At 34.6% G+C, this 19,025-nt stretch overlaps 1 protein-coding gene across 2 annotated transcripts; it reads right to left on the reverse strand.

Moving 5' to 3' along the window:
- Positions 1-2,084: 2,084 nt before the first annotated feature.
- On the reverse strand, positions 2,085-10,096 carry LOC116130697 (3',5'-nucleoside bisphosphate phosphatase). 2 transcript variants are annotated; one of them, XM_031416423.1, is made up of 5 exons: positions 9,628-10,096; positions 7,206-7,330; positions 3,427-3,738; positions 3,153-3,322; positions 2,085-2,616 (listed from the first exon to the last, which is right to left on the reverse strand). In XM_031416423.1, exons 1-5 carry the CDS (start codon positions 9,988-9,990, stop codon positions 2,201-2,203), a joined length of 1,386 nt encoding a protein of 461 aa, XP_031272283.1. In that variant the 5' UTR covers positions 9,991-10,096; the 3' UTR covers positions 2,085-2,200. The 2 variants fall into 2 exon arrangements, with proteins under 2 accessions (XP_031272283.1, XP_031272282.1); XM_031416422.1 differs by having other exon boundaries at positions 3,427-3,741.
- Positions 10,097-19,025: the final 8,929 nt, after the last annotated feature.

Consider the following 19,025-nt stretch of genomic DNA (forward strand, 5'->3'; position numbering starts at 1 on the left):
TAATTTACCCTTATACTATATATTTAATTATAGTATTATCCTAAGTATATATATTCATTTTTCCCAAACCCTAACCTCTTTCTCATCCCATTCCCTAAACTTTCTCCGCCTGCTGCCCTTCCTAACATATCTCTCTCTCCATTTGCAATTCTGCAATTCGCATCTCCGTCGCCACCAGCTGCTTAGATAAATAAGACTCTTAACTCTTTTTTTTTTTTTTTTTGGTGCTTTTCATTTATCATCCAAAATCTATGGGTTTCGTTTTTTTGATGGTTTTTTATTTTTGAAGTTTTGAATCTTTTGGGTTTTGGAGTGGAAGAAATTGAATGAATGAATGTTTTGTTTGGAATGAAGAGATGTTGAAAGGTTGATATTTTGAGCTGTTCTGGTTGTTTACGTGGGGGGGTTTTCATTTTTTTTTACTATATGGAGATGGACTCCCTTAAGACTTGTTTTAATAGGGTTTTGGGTTAATTTAATTTCAGGAGTCTATAGCTTTTCTTTTGCAGTTTCCAGCAGAGTTGCAGTCTGTGCAGAGTTGGGAGTACTACAATGGAAGCTCGGGATTGTTAATGCAATTCTGTTTTGGAAATTGCAGTTTCCATCAGATGTGGCTTCTGTAGAGTTTCAATTTAGGGGAAAATATTGTAATGAATATGTGGAGAAAAGGTTTATGGTTATAAGAGTTTCAATCTTGTTATAGTTAATTCGTTATCCCTCCGGTTGTTCTATTTTGTTAATTTGTTGTTCGTTTCTAAAGAACATTTTTACTAGAATATTTTATGTGAGCTTCAGTGGTCCCAAACCTTTTCGTTGGTTCCTAACCTTTCGTAGATCAGCCCTTTGTTTTTGCTTTTTACTAGACTTATCACACACATAAAAACAAACAAACAAAGCATACAAGGAGAGAGAGAGACTGAGAGAGAGAGAGAGAGAGAGGGGAGTTAAAATACTCAACAAAGTTCTTGCAAGCAATTACAAGTCCCAAAAAACAGACTTACATACTCTTAATAAAAACATCAGGCTAATCCTATTCCCACCAGTCCACAACCAAAAGCCACATATCCCAAATTTTCACTTGAAGTAGCTTGGTGTAATGCACATCAATTCAAAATTATTATATAAAAATAATTTTGAAATTTATAATATTTAAAAATGACATTATAAAAAAATGTGGGCTTGGGCCATGCCTAAGGTCATAAAAAGCCGTCGGATTAGGCCTAGGCTTTGCCTATCATACCCGTGACAGGCTCAGGCCGAGCTTGGGCCTCTGTTATCAGATCGAGCTTGGGCCTGGGCCAAGGGGTACCCGATCCCAGCCGGCCCATTGCCATCACTAAAATTTGGGGGTCGAGGATGGGGGCGGGTAAACTAGCTTGGAAAAGGTGAAATTTGTCCTCGTGCTCATACTTGTCCCTTCCCCAAAAAATTCAAAATATTTTTCTTTTTATAAAATTATGAAAATAAATAACATTAATAATAATTATAACACTCTAAGATTATTCTTGGCAAGTCTTTAGACTAATTATTGATCATTGTATTATCGAGAAAAAACAAAATTCAACTTTCTTATAATAAACCAATATTATTTACTTTAAAAAATCACAGCTTAACATATATATTAAACAATTAATCAATATATTTATAACAATTTTCATTCAATTTTGATATATTAATGAAGAAAAACTTATACAAGTCAGACATATATTTAACAAATCAAATGAAAATTATTAATATATTAATATCTAAATTATTAACCAAGGACGGGTATAGGTGCGGGTCAGACACCTATACCCTGGTTTTTGAGAGTAGACACTTCTACCTGCCCTCGTAACCGTCCCAGATGATGGGTACGAAAAATTCTCCTACACCACCCCCAACCCCGAAATTTTCCAGGTAATCCCTATTCGATGGGAACATGTTTTTCCGGGTATCCAAACCTACAGGGGTCTTATTGCCATCCTTATACTCACCAAAGCAATTGAATGTTGGTTATTTTTAAATTCTCATAACTAACATGTTATTTTTCTGGGTAGATTAAAATCTAAAAAAGGAAAAAAATAAAAATAAAAATAAAACCTGTGTTAGAAATTTATAACAACATTAATGTTCCCTAATGATGAAATATAAATATGATAAAATTCAATAATATCATCCTTGCCTTAAAAAATTGGTACAATCATGTCAATTGCAGTTAGAATTATTTAGTCTCTATAGGAACATTTATCCCACCTTGATTAATTGAAACATGGGAAAGTTTCAATTTCATAGCCTCAAATTCAGCATTCTGACTCTCTTCTTTGGTTAGCCACAATGATAAGTAGTGGTCAATCAAGTCTTTGCCACAACTCAAAGGATGACTTCCTTTGAAAATCCTAGCCCTACCAAATCTTGTGATGCTGGACAGATTCAACTCGGATGGTTCGTCTGCGTACCTTTTAAGAACCTCTTTAATGGCAGCACACCAGATTGGCCGAGCTACCTTAAGAAAGTCATTTAAGACCAACACCGGAAGGTTCACACTTCCTAGTTCAGACTCACCATGCCCACCTCTTCCATGATAATCTGAACCCCCAAGCTTCAAAAGACCATGAGCATCCGCTAAATCACTATATGCTGCCAATCAAACAATAGAATCAAGAGACTTATGGAGACACGGGAAAAACTTGAGAATTACAAAATGATAATTGCTATGGATACTGATGATTTCAGTTGAGTGCTACATCACAATGCAACCTATGGGAAGGCAAGCGAAATGAGAGACCAGTTACACATTGATGAGTGTTCTTCCCTAGCTGGACAACAAGAGTTCTAGAAATGGTTTCATCTCTACATTATAAATTATAAAAAGCTTGATTTACTATGATAATGCAGATCATAATACTCTACCAATATCATTGCAGATTTGAATACCTTTAAGAGCATCATAAATCAATCTGAATCATTTGTACGGTATATGAGTAGAAGCTCTAAAGGTGCGTTAATTACAAGAGGACTTCACAATCAATGTTCAATGTGGTGTGAAAACTGACATTTTAACAATTCAAGCAAAATAATTGACTTCAATAAATATAAAATTTCAGCCTTCAGGATGTGAAAGTGTTGCAGGCAGTCTGCAGCATTGGATTGTAAAGTGCTCAGTGAAAAATTACCTGCTAGTTTTCCATCACTTCTGTAAACCTCCATCCCATGAAGGCCAGCATCTTTCAACCTTCTAGTGACAGCAACAGGATTCTTCAATGCCCATGGATGAGCCAACACTGCTAGCCCGCCTGTTTTAATTATCAACTGCACTGCTTCCTCTGCAAGAGGTTCACTTCCTCTGAATTCAGGGGAAACATAAACTTTAAGTCATTATGTTCATGTATTAGTAATAAGCATTAACCACAATCAAGAAATTTTCAACAGTCAGCACTATTTTATTACGTGGAATATGCTGGTCCACCATCATACAGATATCTTGCAAAAGCCTGTTTCAGATTTTCTACATAACCTGCTTCAACCATAGCTCGGGCCACATGCAGCCTTCCAGGAGCAACTCCCGTGCCTGCAATTTTGGCCACATGCTCCCACTTAAGAGGCAACTTCAGTTTATTTAGTTTCAAGACCATGTCCTTTGCACGTATGTAACGACCATCCCTTATGTTAGCGAGCAATCTTTCCAATTCTTCATACCTTGCTGGCCCACAGCTGCTGTAATACGCAAGGATATGAACTGGCTCCTCCGACTCAGAGCCCCTGCTTTTTAATGAAGAAATGAAGCATCAGCAACATATAGAATTTCCAAGATAATGGCTAATAAAATTAAAGTGGCACTGCCCAAGTTTATTAATAAGGCACAAGTTGCCTTTGTAGGGGGAAAGAAAATTGGGGATAATATCTTACTTAGCAAAGAGTTGTTGCACCATTATGATAGAGATCTGGCTAAAGAGAGGAGGTGTGCTATTAAAGTTGATTGGTCTATGGTCTATGGTCTTTATGCTCCCCTCCAAAGGCCCTTTAGTGCAAAGGTACTAAGGAGATCCTTTCTAGTATCCAAGTGTATTGGTCTATGGTCTTTATGCTCCCCTCCAAAGTTCATAATGAAATTGATTCTAAGTTGAGAGACTTCCTCTGGTTGGGCTCAAAGATGAAGAAAACTAAAGCTTGGGTGAGTTGGGAGGAGGTGTGCATACCTAAGGAAGAGAGAGGTCTTGGAATTTTAAAAAGCAAAGAGTGGAATCGAGCGACAATGATGAGACATGTGTGGAACCTTATCAAAGCTAAAGGTGATTCTGGGTGGACCGAGTGGGTTAAAAACTATTTGATTGGTCAGAAAAGTTTTTGGGATATCCCTATTCCTTGCAATGCTTCATGGGCTTGGAAAAGCATTTTGAAACTTAGAGGAGAAGTTAGGAATAGAATCCATCACATTGTAGGCAATGAGGAAAATATTCATTTGTGGCATGATAATTGGCAACCAAAAGGCCCCTTAGTGCAAAGGTACGGCCCTAGGATTGTCTATGACTTGGGCCTTTTCTATTATGCTAGGGTTGGTGAGATTTTTTATGGAACTAGATGGAAATGGCCGATGGAAAATTCCTTGGCCCTTATGGAAGTTAAAGATGCAGTGGACTTCCTCCCCTTGGGTAGCAATGATAGAGTTAGATGGGATCCGAACCCTTCGGGTATTTTTACCATTAAGACAGCTTGGGAAGTTACTAGAACTTATAAGGATCGGGTGGAGTGGCATCATCTTGTATGGTTTCCAAGGGCTATTCCTCGGAACTTTTTCATGTTATGGCTAGCCATTAAAAGCCGAATGCAAATGAGGGACAAACTTGTGAGGTCTGGAGTTACTTCAATTGGAACTTGCTGTTTTTGTAATTGTAATATGGAATCCATGGATCATCTTTTCTTCTCTTGTACTTTCACTAGAAACATTTGGTATCAGGTCCTTAATGTGTCACTTGGGGTATGTGGTTCGACCTTAGCAAGTTTGTATTAACTATATATCTTGTAGATGGAAACCTAAGAAGTTAAAGTATGTCATTAGTAGACTTTGCTTGGGAGCTACAGTTTACCACATTTGGTGAGAGAGAAATAATAGACACTTTGGGCGAGATTGCCTTGATGCCATATCATTGGTGAATAAGATTAAGCAAATTGGGAGGGGGAGGGCGATGGAGCATTCTAAAGTGAAGAAATCCCCATTTAACTTGAGGCTTGCTCATGATTTGAGGCTGCCAAATTCTATCTTCTTGGCTTCTTAGTCGTTTGAGGAGGGTTGTTGTGTGGTTTGGAGAGGGCTCTCAATACCTTGCTCTTGAGGTTGTTCAGCTTGATTTTTTTGGGGGGATGTTTGATGGTGGGGGCGGAATTGTGGCTGGTTGCATCTTTCCTTTGGTGGGCAGCTGTGATCGGGTTGTTTTTGTAGGTTTGTTATTTGGGGGCAGATGGGTTGTATAGCCTCAGAGGATACCACCCTTTGTTTTGCTTTTGGTGGTTGTTTTTGTGAATGCTTGTTTCAGGTTGTATTGTTTTGGGCAGCCTCGGTTGTGGCTTGCTTTTTGCATTCATTGTATTAATTGTTTAGCCTAGCAATTAGAAAGTAGTCGTAGTGATTACTTGATCCCTTTGTGCTTAACCTAGGGCATGTCCTATGGTAGGCTGGCCAATTTTGCTATGGCATTTTGTAAATGCTTTTTCCTTTCTAATGAATTTTTACTTATCCAAAATAAATAAATAATCCCGCCCATTGGTACACTTTTTAAACTCTATCACATCCAATCTAGTGAAATACATATTTGTTTTAATATTGACTATTCAATTCAAAATCCAATCTTATCCTATTCAACTCAAAACATTTAACAATTACCTTTCCCAATAAAAATTTGTAAATTAATAAAAACAACCCCATTCACCCAACTAATTGTTGGCAGCCAGCCACCACCGTCGAACGGTGGCTGGAAGTCGCAGGAATGGCACGCAACTGGCTGGATCTAGCCGGTCGTGTCTCGATTCGACCAGATCTACAACCAAATATCCGGCCATTGACGGCCAGATCTGGTTGTTGACGACGACCATCTCTTGGCTGTCGTCTGGCCAGATTTGGCTGTCAAGGGCCAAATCTTTGGCCTTAGCTTTGGCCATTTACGGCCAGATCGACGTACGACCGACCAGATCCAGTTGGTCATGCGTCATTCTAGCGACTTCCGACGACTGTCCGACAGTGGTGGCCAACTGCTGACAATTAATTGGTTGGGTGGGGGTGTTTTTGCTAATTTATAAACTTTTATTGTGCGGGGGTGTTTAGCTAAATTAACAAATGTAAAAGGTTAAAAAATAATCTAAATTTTTTCCAAAAATGTACCAAATATATTCTCAGAATCATATCCTATTTAATTAAATCCTATTCAGAATCAGAATAGAATACTATTCCAAAAAGTTAAACAAACGGAGCCAATAATAAAGAGTAAGAACGAAACGGGAGACAATACGAAGAACAAGAAATGAGGTAAACCTAGATAGAAAAAGCCGAGAAATAAAGGGATGAATGAATAGTTAGTATCTCAACATCCAATTCAAGTCTCATTTAAAAAAAAAATAAAAAAAATTCTTAAGGCCACATATATGGGCCAACCTCCAAATGGCTCAGTCCTAGTACTTCTTGTGAAAGCTTAAATAATAATATTGGGCTTTAACCTATAAAATTAAGTTTTTAAATCATGTGGGAACTTAACATGATATCAAACTACATTCACCAAGTTCTAATGTTTGTGAATACCCCCATTTCACTGAGTAAATTATAATAAGTTGTGCTTGTGGATGTTATGTTCCATTCATGTGCAGGAACGTCAGAGTGCAGTAAAAGTTTAAATACTATTTTTGGTTCTTATTGCCTAGAAGTTTAAAGTTCTATGCCAAGTCGAAACTTGACACTACTAACATAGGGACATATTAAACACCTAATTAATAAAATTACAACTAACTAAAACAAGGCTAAAGATGTAATTAACTAAATGAATATACCTACAAACATATTACTAAAATAATCTTTTCATTACACATAAACACTCAACTTTTATCCTGATTACCTCACAAAAGAAGTTTGAGATGAGCTAAGAAAAAAAGTGCAGATATTTAATGCACAGTGATCTAACCCAATGTAATTAATGACGGCAAGAAACTGTACATGATGATAGTTTGCAGAAAATAATTAGAACCTTGGAGAGAAAATTGTGCTGATTTCAACGCCTGGGATAATCTTTATCCCGAAACGGCGAGCTGCTTCAATGGCCTCAGGTATACCAGACAGTGTGTCATGATCTGTCAGAGCTAGAACTTTCACCTGTTCTGAACACACTGTACTAATTAAATTCCTAATTACAAAAGTAATAATAATCAAAATGTAAAAATATTTTCCTATCCAATCTACTTAGAGAAATCAGAAAAGCACAAAAACTTGAGATAAAGATGGACATTAATAACCGAGTAGATGATTTTTAGAAAGTTGTAACCATGCCACACTTGAACATAATAATCAAGGACACAAAAAACTTGAAATTGATCATGCCAGTTGAAAAAATTGAAGTAATTTATAGGTTGCATTTCTTCACCTGTAGGGAAGATATAAAAACTCAAGTTTCATTTAAAATAATCATTTTGGTCTAATGCTGTCAGAAAGAAATAGATTAAATCTAGATATTCTCTAAGAATGATAGGTCATCAAATAATAGCCTGTTCAACCAGTAACATACACCTATGATCAAACATAAGAAAATTCTTTATCATTCTTGCCTTAATAGAGACAATAGCAAGCATTGCCAGTTAAAACATTCATAACCAACAAGCTCACAATCATGAAATTGCATAAACTTTACCAAGCAACCTCAGAAAGGATATTAGTTAAATAAAATAACATGAAGCAACATAATTCTGCACAAAACAGATGTAAAAACAAATTCATGTGCTAAAATATCTTATGAGGACATTAATAGTAGAACACTAGTGTACAGTTTTAATGGAGGGTTATCAGAATATACATTATTTAAATGTTTACGATGAACAAAATTTTAAAAGAAAAAAAGTAGTTGGTTTACACTGATTATGATTATTATATTATATAATTTATGAAATTTATACCATAAAAAAAAATGATAATTCATATAATTGATGTTTTAGTAAATCATATCATCAAAATACCTCACAATATCTTAATAATGTCTGTTTCCTAAAATAGCTTGGCCATATAAATTTCGGATGTCATGATGTGAAATGGTATAAGTAACAAGAGTTAAAAATAATTAAAAAAAAAAAATCAATCTACAATAAATAAAACCAGCAGAGCAAAATAAATATAATATTGTACATCCCTCTGACTTATCAAAAGGTTTCAATCGAGTTATAAGGTAGAAAGAAAATAGAAGTTTTATGTTTTAAATCTGCTCTTTATTTACCTAATAACTCCGAACGAGCTAGGCAGCATAATAATAACTCAGAATGACAACTACTGGCATATTTTTCAGGCCAAAAGAAAAAAAAAATCCAGCCCAACCACTTCTTGTGTTAGCAGTGGAAACAGAGGAGAGGAGATAGTACTGAGCAAGAAAAGATCTCTTCTTCTGAATCAAACAGAAGGCTAACTTACAAAGAAAATGAGCTTTAGTCTGAAAATGCTATATTTAAAAGGTTATTTCTTGTCTATCATTTTCCTTCTCTTCTACATCTTGAGAGAATATCTCCTTTTTCTGCTTTACTACTTTTCCTTCTCTAAGTTTTCAAAAGATAGGTATATCTATAAGTATTTATGCAAAAAACTCACAAGTAAAATGGTCCTGCACAAAAACTTCAGACATCCTGCATGGGATTGTAATATGAAAAAATAAGTGTCCTCTATCCATCAGCAACGCCCTAGCTCCATTGTCGAACCTTGTCATTCAACCAAATATTGTTTCCATTAGCATTACCTACGTCTTTATTCCACCGCAAGTATTATTGTACTCCTCTTCATTATACAACACAAAGCCGAATTGCTTTCACAGACCACATACAGCTTCATGAGAACAATTGTTTTGTCTACAAAATTAAGCCTTAAAAAGCATAAATAATTTTCCTTAGATCTACACCCTTTGCCTTTTAAAATGTTGTAGTAACTTGAATCGTGAAAGAAACTTAGGTAAAGAATAATAACAAAGAGCACAAAATACTCAAGTTCACAAGCAATAACTCTACCGATGAAACAGAACAAATATGATATATGTAAATGAGAACTCAAAGAATCAGACAAACAAAAGCAGTTGGTTAGAAAAGCATAAATGTCCATTCAAAGGAAGAACCACAAGATTCCTAAAATAAAAAGAAAAAAGAAAAAAAATCTCACAAGAATTCACCAGTAAGAAGCAGAAAAATAATGTTTATTCATAACAAAATTACAGAATCATTCTTAATAAATAAATAAGTATTCCGACATTTAAAAAAAAAAAAAAAAACTAAATATTTGAAGCATAGAATAAGAAAGGAACACTTTTCAAATAAAAAATAAAGTAAAAAAGTCACTCATTTCAAACTATCAATCAAAACAAACAAAACCCATTAGAGCAATCCCCTCAAAAAGTTATATATATAAGTGGAATTTGAATGACTGACCCCATTGCCATGAGCTCTCTCAACAAGCTTGGAAGGCGACAAGAATCCATCACTAAACTTGGAATGTGAATGCAATTCAAACATCACTTTCTCCACTCCTCTTCCAAGACTCTTTTGTACACCAAAATCATCGACAATAAAAGAAGAAGCAGAGGAGGAATTGTTAGTGTTGAGGTGTTGGTCCAAATACACCCATTCAGTTACAGATTTGAAAGCGAGACTCTGCTCAGCAGTCATCTTCTTCTTGCTGCCACCACGCTTCTTCTTCTTCTTCTTTTTGTCTTTGGGTTTCTTGGGGTTAGTGGAATTGGAATTGGAGGTGATGGTTGGGGTTGGGTGAAGAAGAAAAGCATCACCAGTCATGGCTATAGGTTTGTGAAGAGAGAGATTAAAGAGGAATAGGGTAGAACAGAATAGAATAGGTTACAGAGAGAGAGTAGAGAAGGGAAGACTGGTCTTTCTTTCGTTCTAAACGCCAAACCATTTGTCACAGGTGTCCTCACCCTTTTATGCTTTCTGCCATCTCTTGTCCTGTCCCTCTCACATCTATTATTTTTTATTCTTTTAATATAAATAATACAATTTAGGACATTTGCTTCGAGATTATACAGTTCAATATATTTAAATATTATTTCATTATTATATTTGGTCGTGAAGTAGTATAAAATTTTGATAATTTTTTAATACAATAATAGTTATTGGTAATATTAGAGGTTGTTAGCTCTATTTTCTTAGGTATTATAAGATTATTTGGTTATTTTATTTTTATTACAGTTTTATCTTTTATTAACAAATTTTTTTTTACAATAATATCTTTATTTTAAAATTAATTTACATTAATCCACCGTTACAATCTTACCCTTATTTAATTAAATTTTTGAACAATAATACCCTCATATTTAAAACAAATTACAAACCATCACTGTCACCTACCCACCACCGCCAACAACTGGTCAACCACTATCGACCACCGCCGAGAGGCTTTGATATGGCTAGAAACGGTCATTTTATTCCAACTAACTAAACATATTTTCCTAAAGATTCTCAATAACCTTCAAGGTAATCTAACTTTCCGTTAATATAACATTTCGGGTGCATTTGATTGAGGAAATGTTTTATTGCTAAAAAAATAAGATTATCACTAAGATAAATTACCTTGAAGATTATAGGAGAATGTTATATCAATATGTTTGGTTAGATTACTAGATACAAATAACTAAGATATTTGGTTGGGAAGAATAAAATATTATCGACAGAGGCTTTTGTTGAATTGCCCTTCATTTTTAATATAATAATAATAATAATAATAATAATAATTTTTTTATTATTATTATTATTAAAGTAAATTTTTTTAACCTCTTATATTTGAGAATTTAGCTAAAACACCCTAACGACAAAGTTTAAATTTTAACAAAATACCCCCAGCCACCCAAGACCACCGCCGACCATTGGCCACCACCGCCAACCACTAGCGTCAGTCATCAAAACGATGCATGACCGACAAGATCTCGCCAGTCGTGTGCCGTTTTGGCTGTTTTCGACCAAATCGAATGCCGAAAATAGCTAGATCACTGTGGAGCTGGCTGTTTCCAACTAGATCGATGGCCAAAAACAGCTAGATGCATGGCTAGCCAGATCTCGCCGGTTATGCATCAATCTGGCGACTATTGCCGGTGACTGGCATGTAATATTCTTTCTAGCTAGTAGTTCTTTGGAAAAATATAAGTAAAACTCACTAAACATATTACAGAAAATATATATATAAGTATGAAATAGAGGGCCCATAACTAATTTTTCTTTATACACAAATCTCTACATCAAGTAACAAGTCACAAAAATAACTCAAAAATAGAGTCAGATAGTGTTGCCTTTCTCCTCTGCTACTTGACGTTCCATCCGATCTCATCTCATCTACTATCTGCAAAAACAATGAAATCAACGGAGTAAACACTAATTGCTCAGTAAGTAAACCCACAATACGTCTATTCTTTCTCCGTTACTCAGATCCTGGATTTTCTTTCCTTACACCAAACTTCTCAATTCTTCTTTGCTCTTTCTAAGATTCTAGTTTTTCACTTACCGATATGTAAACACAAATAGGGAAACTAACTCGAAATAGTAGAAATGGCATGATGCATATGCACAAATGCATAAACTTTATGCATTTCCTTTTCTGTTTCTATTTCTCATTTGTTTTCTATTTGTTTTCTATTTGTTTTCTATTTTCTTTCTTTTTTTGTTTCTCTTCTTTCTTTTCTGTTTCTATTCTTTATTTTTTGTTTTTCTTGCTTTTCTATTCTTTCTTTTCTTTTCTATTCTTTTCTTTGCTGATCGAACTCGGTTGAGGTATGGATTTGGAACCCTAGCCGTGTGAGTGTATTCTTAAATTCTTTCTTGGGTACAGTCCTCATCCACATGCACTTCTTATGGACTGTACAAATTCTTCTTTCTTATTCTTAGGCCGCTCACTAAAGGCGGCGTGCATGCAGAGCTATTCTTCTTCTCTGTCACTAATGGGCTCCCTATCACAACAACCTTCTCTTCTCTTATCTTTTTATATTTTTTTAAGTAAAATTTCAGTTTTGAAGTATTCTTTAATTATATTCTTTAGAGGATGATTCTACAATTTATTTCTTTTCTGTCTCTTTATTCTTTAATGTTCTAATACATGTATATGTGCATGTAAATATGCTCATTCTTTGCTATTCTTTCTAAATGCAAATGCTCAAATGTAAGAATTCATTATGACATATAAAGATATCATTATGGAACTAGTATTCTCTACCAACAAAATTTCCATAACAAAGTAATAATCTAACATACTCATATATATGCACTTTCTTTGACATTTCATCAAACACCTTACATGCACATACAAACCCTAAATTGATTTCACTTCCACATATTTCTCAAGCCACCAAAATTGGAGCAAAAACTCCCTAAGGCCAACAACCACCCTAGTCGAATTTCATCCTCCACCATGCCATATTCATTCTTCATATTTCACCAAAATTTAATCAACTCAACACATACTAATAAATCACTTCTCATGGCCATAAGATTCACAAATTAAACAACCTCAATTTCAATCCATAATTCTCGTCATCCAAACACACATACAACATACAATAAATTTCTCTACACACGTATTTATCCAATCAAAGCTAAAGTTGGATTTACTTACCTTGAATTTGAGCAATTCCAACAATATAATCTCTCTTTGGTAGAATTCCTCTTACCTCTTAAAGCCAAACATATAAAACCATAAGAATTCAAACTTTAAAATTTAAATCTCACATCTTGGTGCAAGAATCTTACCTTTGGATGCTTAGGATTGAAAATCTATCAAAAATCCTATAAATTTCCTTGGAATTAGTGGAAGAAAAATTGAGAGAATTTGGGATGAAGGTGGCGTAAACAATGGGTGGAGTGCCTAGGGTTTCAATTCTTGAACTCTTATTACTACATAATAATATATATAGTTTCCCATTTTACCCTTGTACTTTCTAAAAATTTCATCTATGTCCTTTAGTCAATTACAAGAATGTCCTCATTTTATTAACTTCTCCATGTTATTCTACTTCCTTTCACTCTCCACTTTTTCAACTAATTATGAGTGAAAAGACCATTTTACCCCTAATGAAGTTTTAAGGAATTTTCTTCACACTTGTTCAAGATAACTTTCACAAAATTCAACTAAGGGTACTAGGGCATAAATAAAGCTACGTACCTTGATGTGGGTGTTACATGGCAATGGTGGTGGCGGCGGGCGGTGGTCTTTGGTGGTTGGGGGTATTTTGTCAACTTTTAAACTTTTTGTGGTTGAGATGTTTTAGCTAAATTATCAAATGTAAGGGGTCTAGATGATTGTTATTTGGTACACATTTGAGAGCAATTATGTCCGGAATGGTATTTAATTAAGGGCAAAATTGGTATAAAATTAAGATTACCCCGGTAATCTTTAAATACCACCTCCTAAAGTGGTAATCTGATTACCTATTTACCTACAGTAATCACTATTAGTATTGAAAGATTACCAAAATATTTTATTACTTGTAACGCCCACACAGAGGTATGTAATTTAATTTATGTTTTTATAGCCCTTAGTTGATTTTGGTTAAAGTTATTTTGAGAGAATGTGAAGAAAATGCCTTAAACTTGTATTAAGGGTAAAATGGTCTTTTCACTCAGAATTAGTTGAAATTGTGGGGAGTGAAAAGAGATAGAATTGTATGGAGAATGCAATAAAAATGAGGGCATTATGGTAATTGACTAAGGGACAAAGATGGAATTTCTAAGAAAGTGTAAGGGCAAAATGGGAAAGTATGTTTATAAAATAAGATATTAAGGGTTTAGTCTTACAAACCCCCTTATTTCTCTTCTTCCACCGCACTTTCCTTCCCTATTTTCTCTCAACTTTTCACTCAATTTTCCAAGGATTTTTGAGGGCTTTTGAGTGGATTTTGACAAGGTTTTGATCCTAGGCAACAAGAGGTAAAAATTCTTGCTCTATATATAAGATTTACTTGTGTAGAAGTTGAATTCTTATTAAGTTTATGCTTAGGGTTAAGGGGAAATTTGAGTCCAACAAGAGTAGAGAGCTTTAGTGGAGACTACTCAAGTATAAGGTAAGTAAATCCAACTCAAAATCCAACTCAAGTTAAAGTTTAAGAAATTAATTCAATAGAGATTTCTTTAAGCATGTATATGTTATAATTGTTGGGAAATTGAGATGAGATTGGTGATTATTTATGCTTGTTGTTGGATATATTTAAGTATGAGAAGTGTTTTTGATTGTATGATGATAGATTGAAGTTTGGTTGAAATTGGAAGAGTTTAAGAAAGTTTTGGGAGTGTTTTGCCGTGATAGGGATTGTGATGATACAAGAGAGTTTTACTCTCATTTTGGATGGTTTAAGAAACAAATAGAATTATAGTTAAAGTAGAGTTTGTTTATGCACATTTATTGGTTGATGAAATGCCTAAGAGAAGCATGAGTATGAGTAGAAACCTTAATTTTATGCAACATTACATATTTGCATTTCATGAGTGCATTTAAGTAAGAATTCTAAGCATGAGCCATCCATATGCATATATTTGTATATATGTAGTACTTAAGAAAGAATAAAGAATTTTAAGAATAAAACACTCTAAGAATAAAGAGAAAGAAGGAAAAAGCACTAAAGAATTAAAGAAAGAAAAAGTGTTAAAGAAGAGAAAAGAATAGGTTGTTGTGATGGGGAACCGTGAGTGCTAAGAAGAAATTCCCACATACACGTCAACTTAATTGAGTGGCATAAGAAGAAAAAGAATTGTACGACCCGTAAGAGTGTATGTGGATGAGGGTTGTACCAAGAAGAATTCATACATGCACGCCACCTTAATTGAGTGGTCTAAGAAGAAAGAATTTGTACGGTCCGCAAGAGTGCATATAGATGAGGACTGTACTCACTCACACGGCGAAAGTTCTGAATCCATGCATCAACCGAGTCTGATCGGCAAAGAATAAGAAAAGAAATAATAAAAATAAGCAAAGAAAAGAAAAGAAAAAGAATAAGAAAGGCAAAGAAAAGAAAAGAAAAACAAGAAAGAAAAGAGAAGCTTGAGCAAGCAAGACACGAAAGAAAAGAAATAGAAAAAGAAACAGAAATAAGAAAGAAAATGCATTTTTATGCATTATTGCATATGCATTTCATTCATGCATATTACCATGAATTCCATTATGGTTAGAAAGAATAGAAAGAAAGAACAGAGAGAAATAAAGAACAGTGAGAATTAGGAAGAAAGAAAGAATAGTAAGAATTAGAAACAGAGAAACAAAAGAGAAAGAACTAGGAACGAAAGAAAGAAGAAGAGAATTAAGTAAGGAAAGAACCAAAGAATGAGAAGAGATAACAGATTTACTTATTGAGCATTTTTGTGCTCACTCAGTTGTTTTTCCATGTTTTGCAGGAAATAGGTGAGCAGCGGTCGGAAAGAAGTTGACAAGCGGAGAGAATTGGCATTACTGTCCACCGTTGCTAAAGTTTTTGTACTTGTTATTTTGGTATATGTAAATAATTATATTTTATAAGTAAAGAAATATTTAGGCCCAACTATTTTCATTTTCTATGTATGTTTTTATTGTGTATGTTCTAAAGTATACTAGTAGAAAGAAGTCATTACATTTTTGGTATCAAAGCAAAGATTTTGGGATTTGACAGTGTGCCACTCTCACCGCCGCGACGTTCTGTAGTTGACCATTGTAAGTTAAATTTTCTTTCCTTACTTAAAGTGTTGCATGAGTTGATTAAATGTGGTTGTTTTGTAGATGAGACGTAGAACTCGAGCAAGTAGTAAGAAAACAGTGGGTACGGGGGAACCTTCTAACCCACCAGAGCCTACTCCCCCTACCCTTGATGAAGCTAGAATACGAGGAATTGTACAGCAAGTCTTAGTGGAAGGACAGGGGAGAGTTGAACCAGAAAGAATTGAAACCCCCCATTCAAATACCGCCTACTGGGGGGGAAAGAGAAAAGCCGGTACCTCAGACAGTACAGAATCGGATTGAACAGATTTATGGGCTTCCAAGTCAACATCAGCCGTTAGAATTTAAAGGTACAACTAACCCTTTAGTGGCAGAAGAATGGTTTAGGTCCGTTGAGCGTTTTATTGTTTGATAAAATGCCTAAGAGAAGCATGAGTATGAATAGAAACCTTAATTTTATGCAACATTGCATATTTACATTTCATGAGTGCATTTAAGTAAGAATTTTAAGCATGAGCCATCCATATGCATATATTTGTATATATGTAGTACTTAAGAAAGAATAAAGAATTTTAAGAATAAAACACTCTAAGAATAAAGAGAAAGAAGGAAAAAGCACTAAAGAATTAAAGAAAGAAAAAGTGTTAAAGAAGAGAAAAGAATAGGTCGTTGTGATGGGGAACCGTGAGTGCTAAGAAGAAATTCCCACATACATGTCACCTTAATTGAGTGGCATAAGAAGAATTGTACGACCTGTAAGAGTGTATGTGGATAAGGGTTGTACCAATAAGAATTCCTATATGCACGCCACCTTAATTGAGTGGCCTAAGAAGAAAGAAAGAATTTGTACGGTCCGCAAGAGTGCATGTAGATGAGGACTGTACTCACTCACACGGTGAAGGTTCCAAATCCATGCATCAACCGAGTTCGATCGGCAAAGAATAAGAAAAGAAAGAAAAAGAAAAGAATAAGAATAAGCAAAGAAAATAAAAGAAAAGAAAAGAAAAGAAAGAATAAGAATAAGAAAAGAAAAACATGAAAGACAAGAGAAGCTTGAGCAAGCAAGACACGAAAGAAAAGAAATAGAAAAAGAAACAGAAAGAAGAAAGAAAATGCATTTTTATGCATTATTACATATGCATTTCATTCATGCATATTACCATGAATTCCATCATGGTTAGAAAGAATACAAAGAATAGAAAGAAAGAACAGAGAGAAGGAAAGAATAGCGAGAATTAGGAAGAAAGAAAGAACAGTAAGAATTAGAAACAGAGAAAGAACTAGGAACGAAAGAAAGAAGAAGAGAATTAAGGAAAGAACCAAAGAAGGAAAAGAGATAAGGGATTTACTTACTGAGCATTTTTGTGCTCACCCCGTTGTTTTTCCATGTTTTGCAGGAAATAGGTGAGCAGCGGTCGGAAGGAAGTCGACAAGCGGAGAGAATTGGCATTACTGTCCACCGTTGCTTAAGTTTTTGTACTTGTTATTTTGGTATATGTAAAGAATTATATTTTATAAGTAAAGAAATATTTGGACCCAACTATTTTCATATGCTAAGTATGTATGTTTTTATTGTATATGTTCTAAAGTATACTAGTAGAAAAAAGTCATTACATTACTTGAAAACCAAACAAGAAAATATCCAAAATTAAAGATAGATTACCAAAGTTATCTTTCCAGAGCCCTAACCAAACACACCCTCCAGTAATCCAACATTCCCTGAACCAAACGCACCCTAATAAGGGCTATGATTAGACCAATCCTCAAGAGAACTCCATATGAGTTATTCAAAAGAAAAAAAAAGCCAAACATTGCATATTTTCACCCCTTTGGATGTAAGTGTTTTGTGCTTAACAATGGTAAGGATAACCTTGGAAAATTTGATGCCAAATCAAATGAAGCAATTTTCCTTAGTTATTCTTCACATTCAAAAGCGTATAGAGTCCTCAACAAAAGAACTGTCTTAGTTGAAGAATCTATACATGTGTTATTTGATTAATCTTCTTTTAAGGATGCAGGAAACAATAGTAAAGAAAAGATTGATGTGTTGATGAAAGAACTCGAAATGAAAGATGAAGTATCTTTATCAACCGTCAATAAAGAATAGGAACATCAAGAAAAGATTAATGATGAAAATTACATGTTTATGTAACCTCAAGAAATAACAAGGGAGATCTATTTTCCAAGAGTAAGAGGAGAAGTGAGAGAAGCACAAATAATTGGCGATCATACTCAAGGAGAAAAAACTTGAGCATCGATGAGGAACACATGCCAATTTATAGCATTCTTGTCTCAATGGAGCCCAAGAAAGTGGATGAAGCACTAAGTGATGAAAGTTGGGTTCTAGAATTGCAAGAGGAGCTAAATCAATTTGAGAGAAGCAAAGTCTGGGAACTTGTGCAAAGCAAAAGGATCATCCCATCATCGGCACCAAATTGGTCTTCTGAAACAAGATGGATAAACAAGGTATGGTGGTAAGAAACAAAGCAAGGTTAGCTGCCCAAGGCTACTCTTAAAAGGAAGGTATTGATTTCAATGAAACCTATGCCCATATTGCTAGATTAAAAGCCATTAGAATGTTACTTGCTTATGCATGCCATTTAGATTTCAAACCTTTTCAAATGGATGTGAAAAGTGCATTTTAAAATAGTTTCATTCAAGAAGAGGTTTATGTCAAACAACCACCTGGATTTGAAAACCCTAAATGACCTGACATGTTGTCAAACTCTTAAAAACACTTTATGGTTTAAAACAAGCTCCTAAAGCTTTGTATGATAAATTGAGTAGTTTTCTTGTTCAAATTGGTTTTACAAAATGAAAGGTGGATACTACCTTGTTTATAAAAAGGCAAGAGTAATACATTTTGGTAGTTCATGTTAGAGTTGGTGCCGTAGAGCCAATCAAATACTGTAAATCTACTCTATGCATTGTGTTATTCTATTAATAGAAGGCTTTATTTATATTATGTAAATCATATCTTATAATGTATGTAATAATAAGTCCTTAGAGTGGTGAAACCATGGCGAGGGAATCAAGCAATTATAAGTCTTGATTGTGAGATCCCTATGAGCATATATGTTGACCATTCTAGAAACGTCTGTACCCCAAGTATTTTTCTTACCGAGTGCACATATAATATAGTAAGGCTATC

The sequence above is a fragment of the Pistacia vera genome, unplaced genomic scaffold (assembly GCF_008641045.1).
Source record: "Pistacia vera cultivar Batoury unplaced genomic scaffold, PisVer_v2 Contig223, whole genome shotgun sequence".
Classification (NCBI taxonomy): domain Eukaryota; kingdom Viridiplantae; phylum Streptophyta; class Magnoliopsida; order Sapindales; family Anacardiaceae; genus Pistacia; species Pistacia vera.

Coding starts and splice junctions, on each gene's coding strand:
- LOC116130697 (XM_031416422.1), bottom strand. CDS start 9,990: ATGACTGGTGATGCTTTTCTTCTTCACCCAACCCCAACCATCACCTCC. Junction 7,331..9,627: donor AGAGAGCTCATGGCAATGGG/GTCAGTCATTCA, acceptor TGTTCAGAACAG/GTGAAAGTTCTAGCTCTGAC. Junction 3,323..3,426: donor GGTGGACCAGCATATTCCAC/GTAATAAAATAG, acceptor CCCTGAATTCAG/AGGAAGTGAACCTCTTGCAG.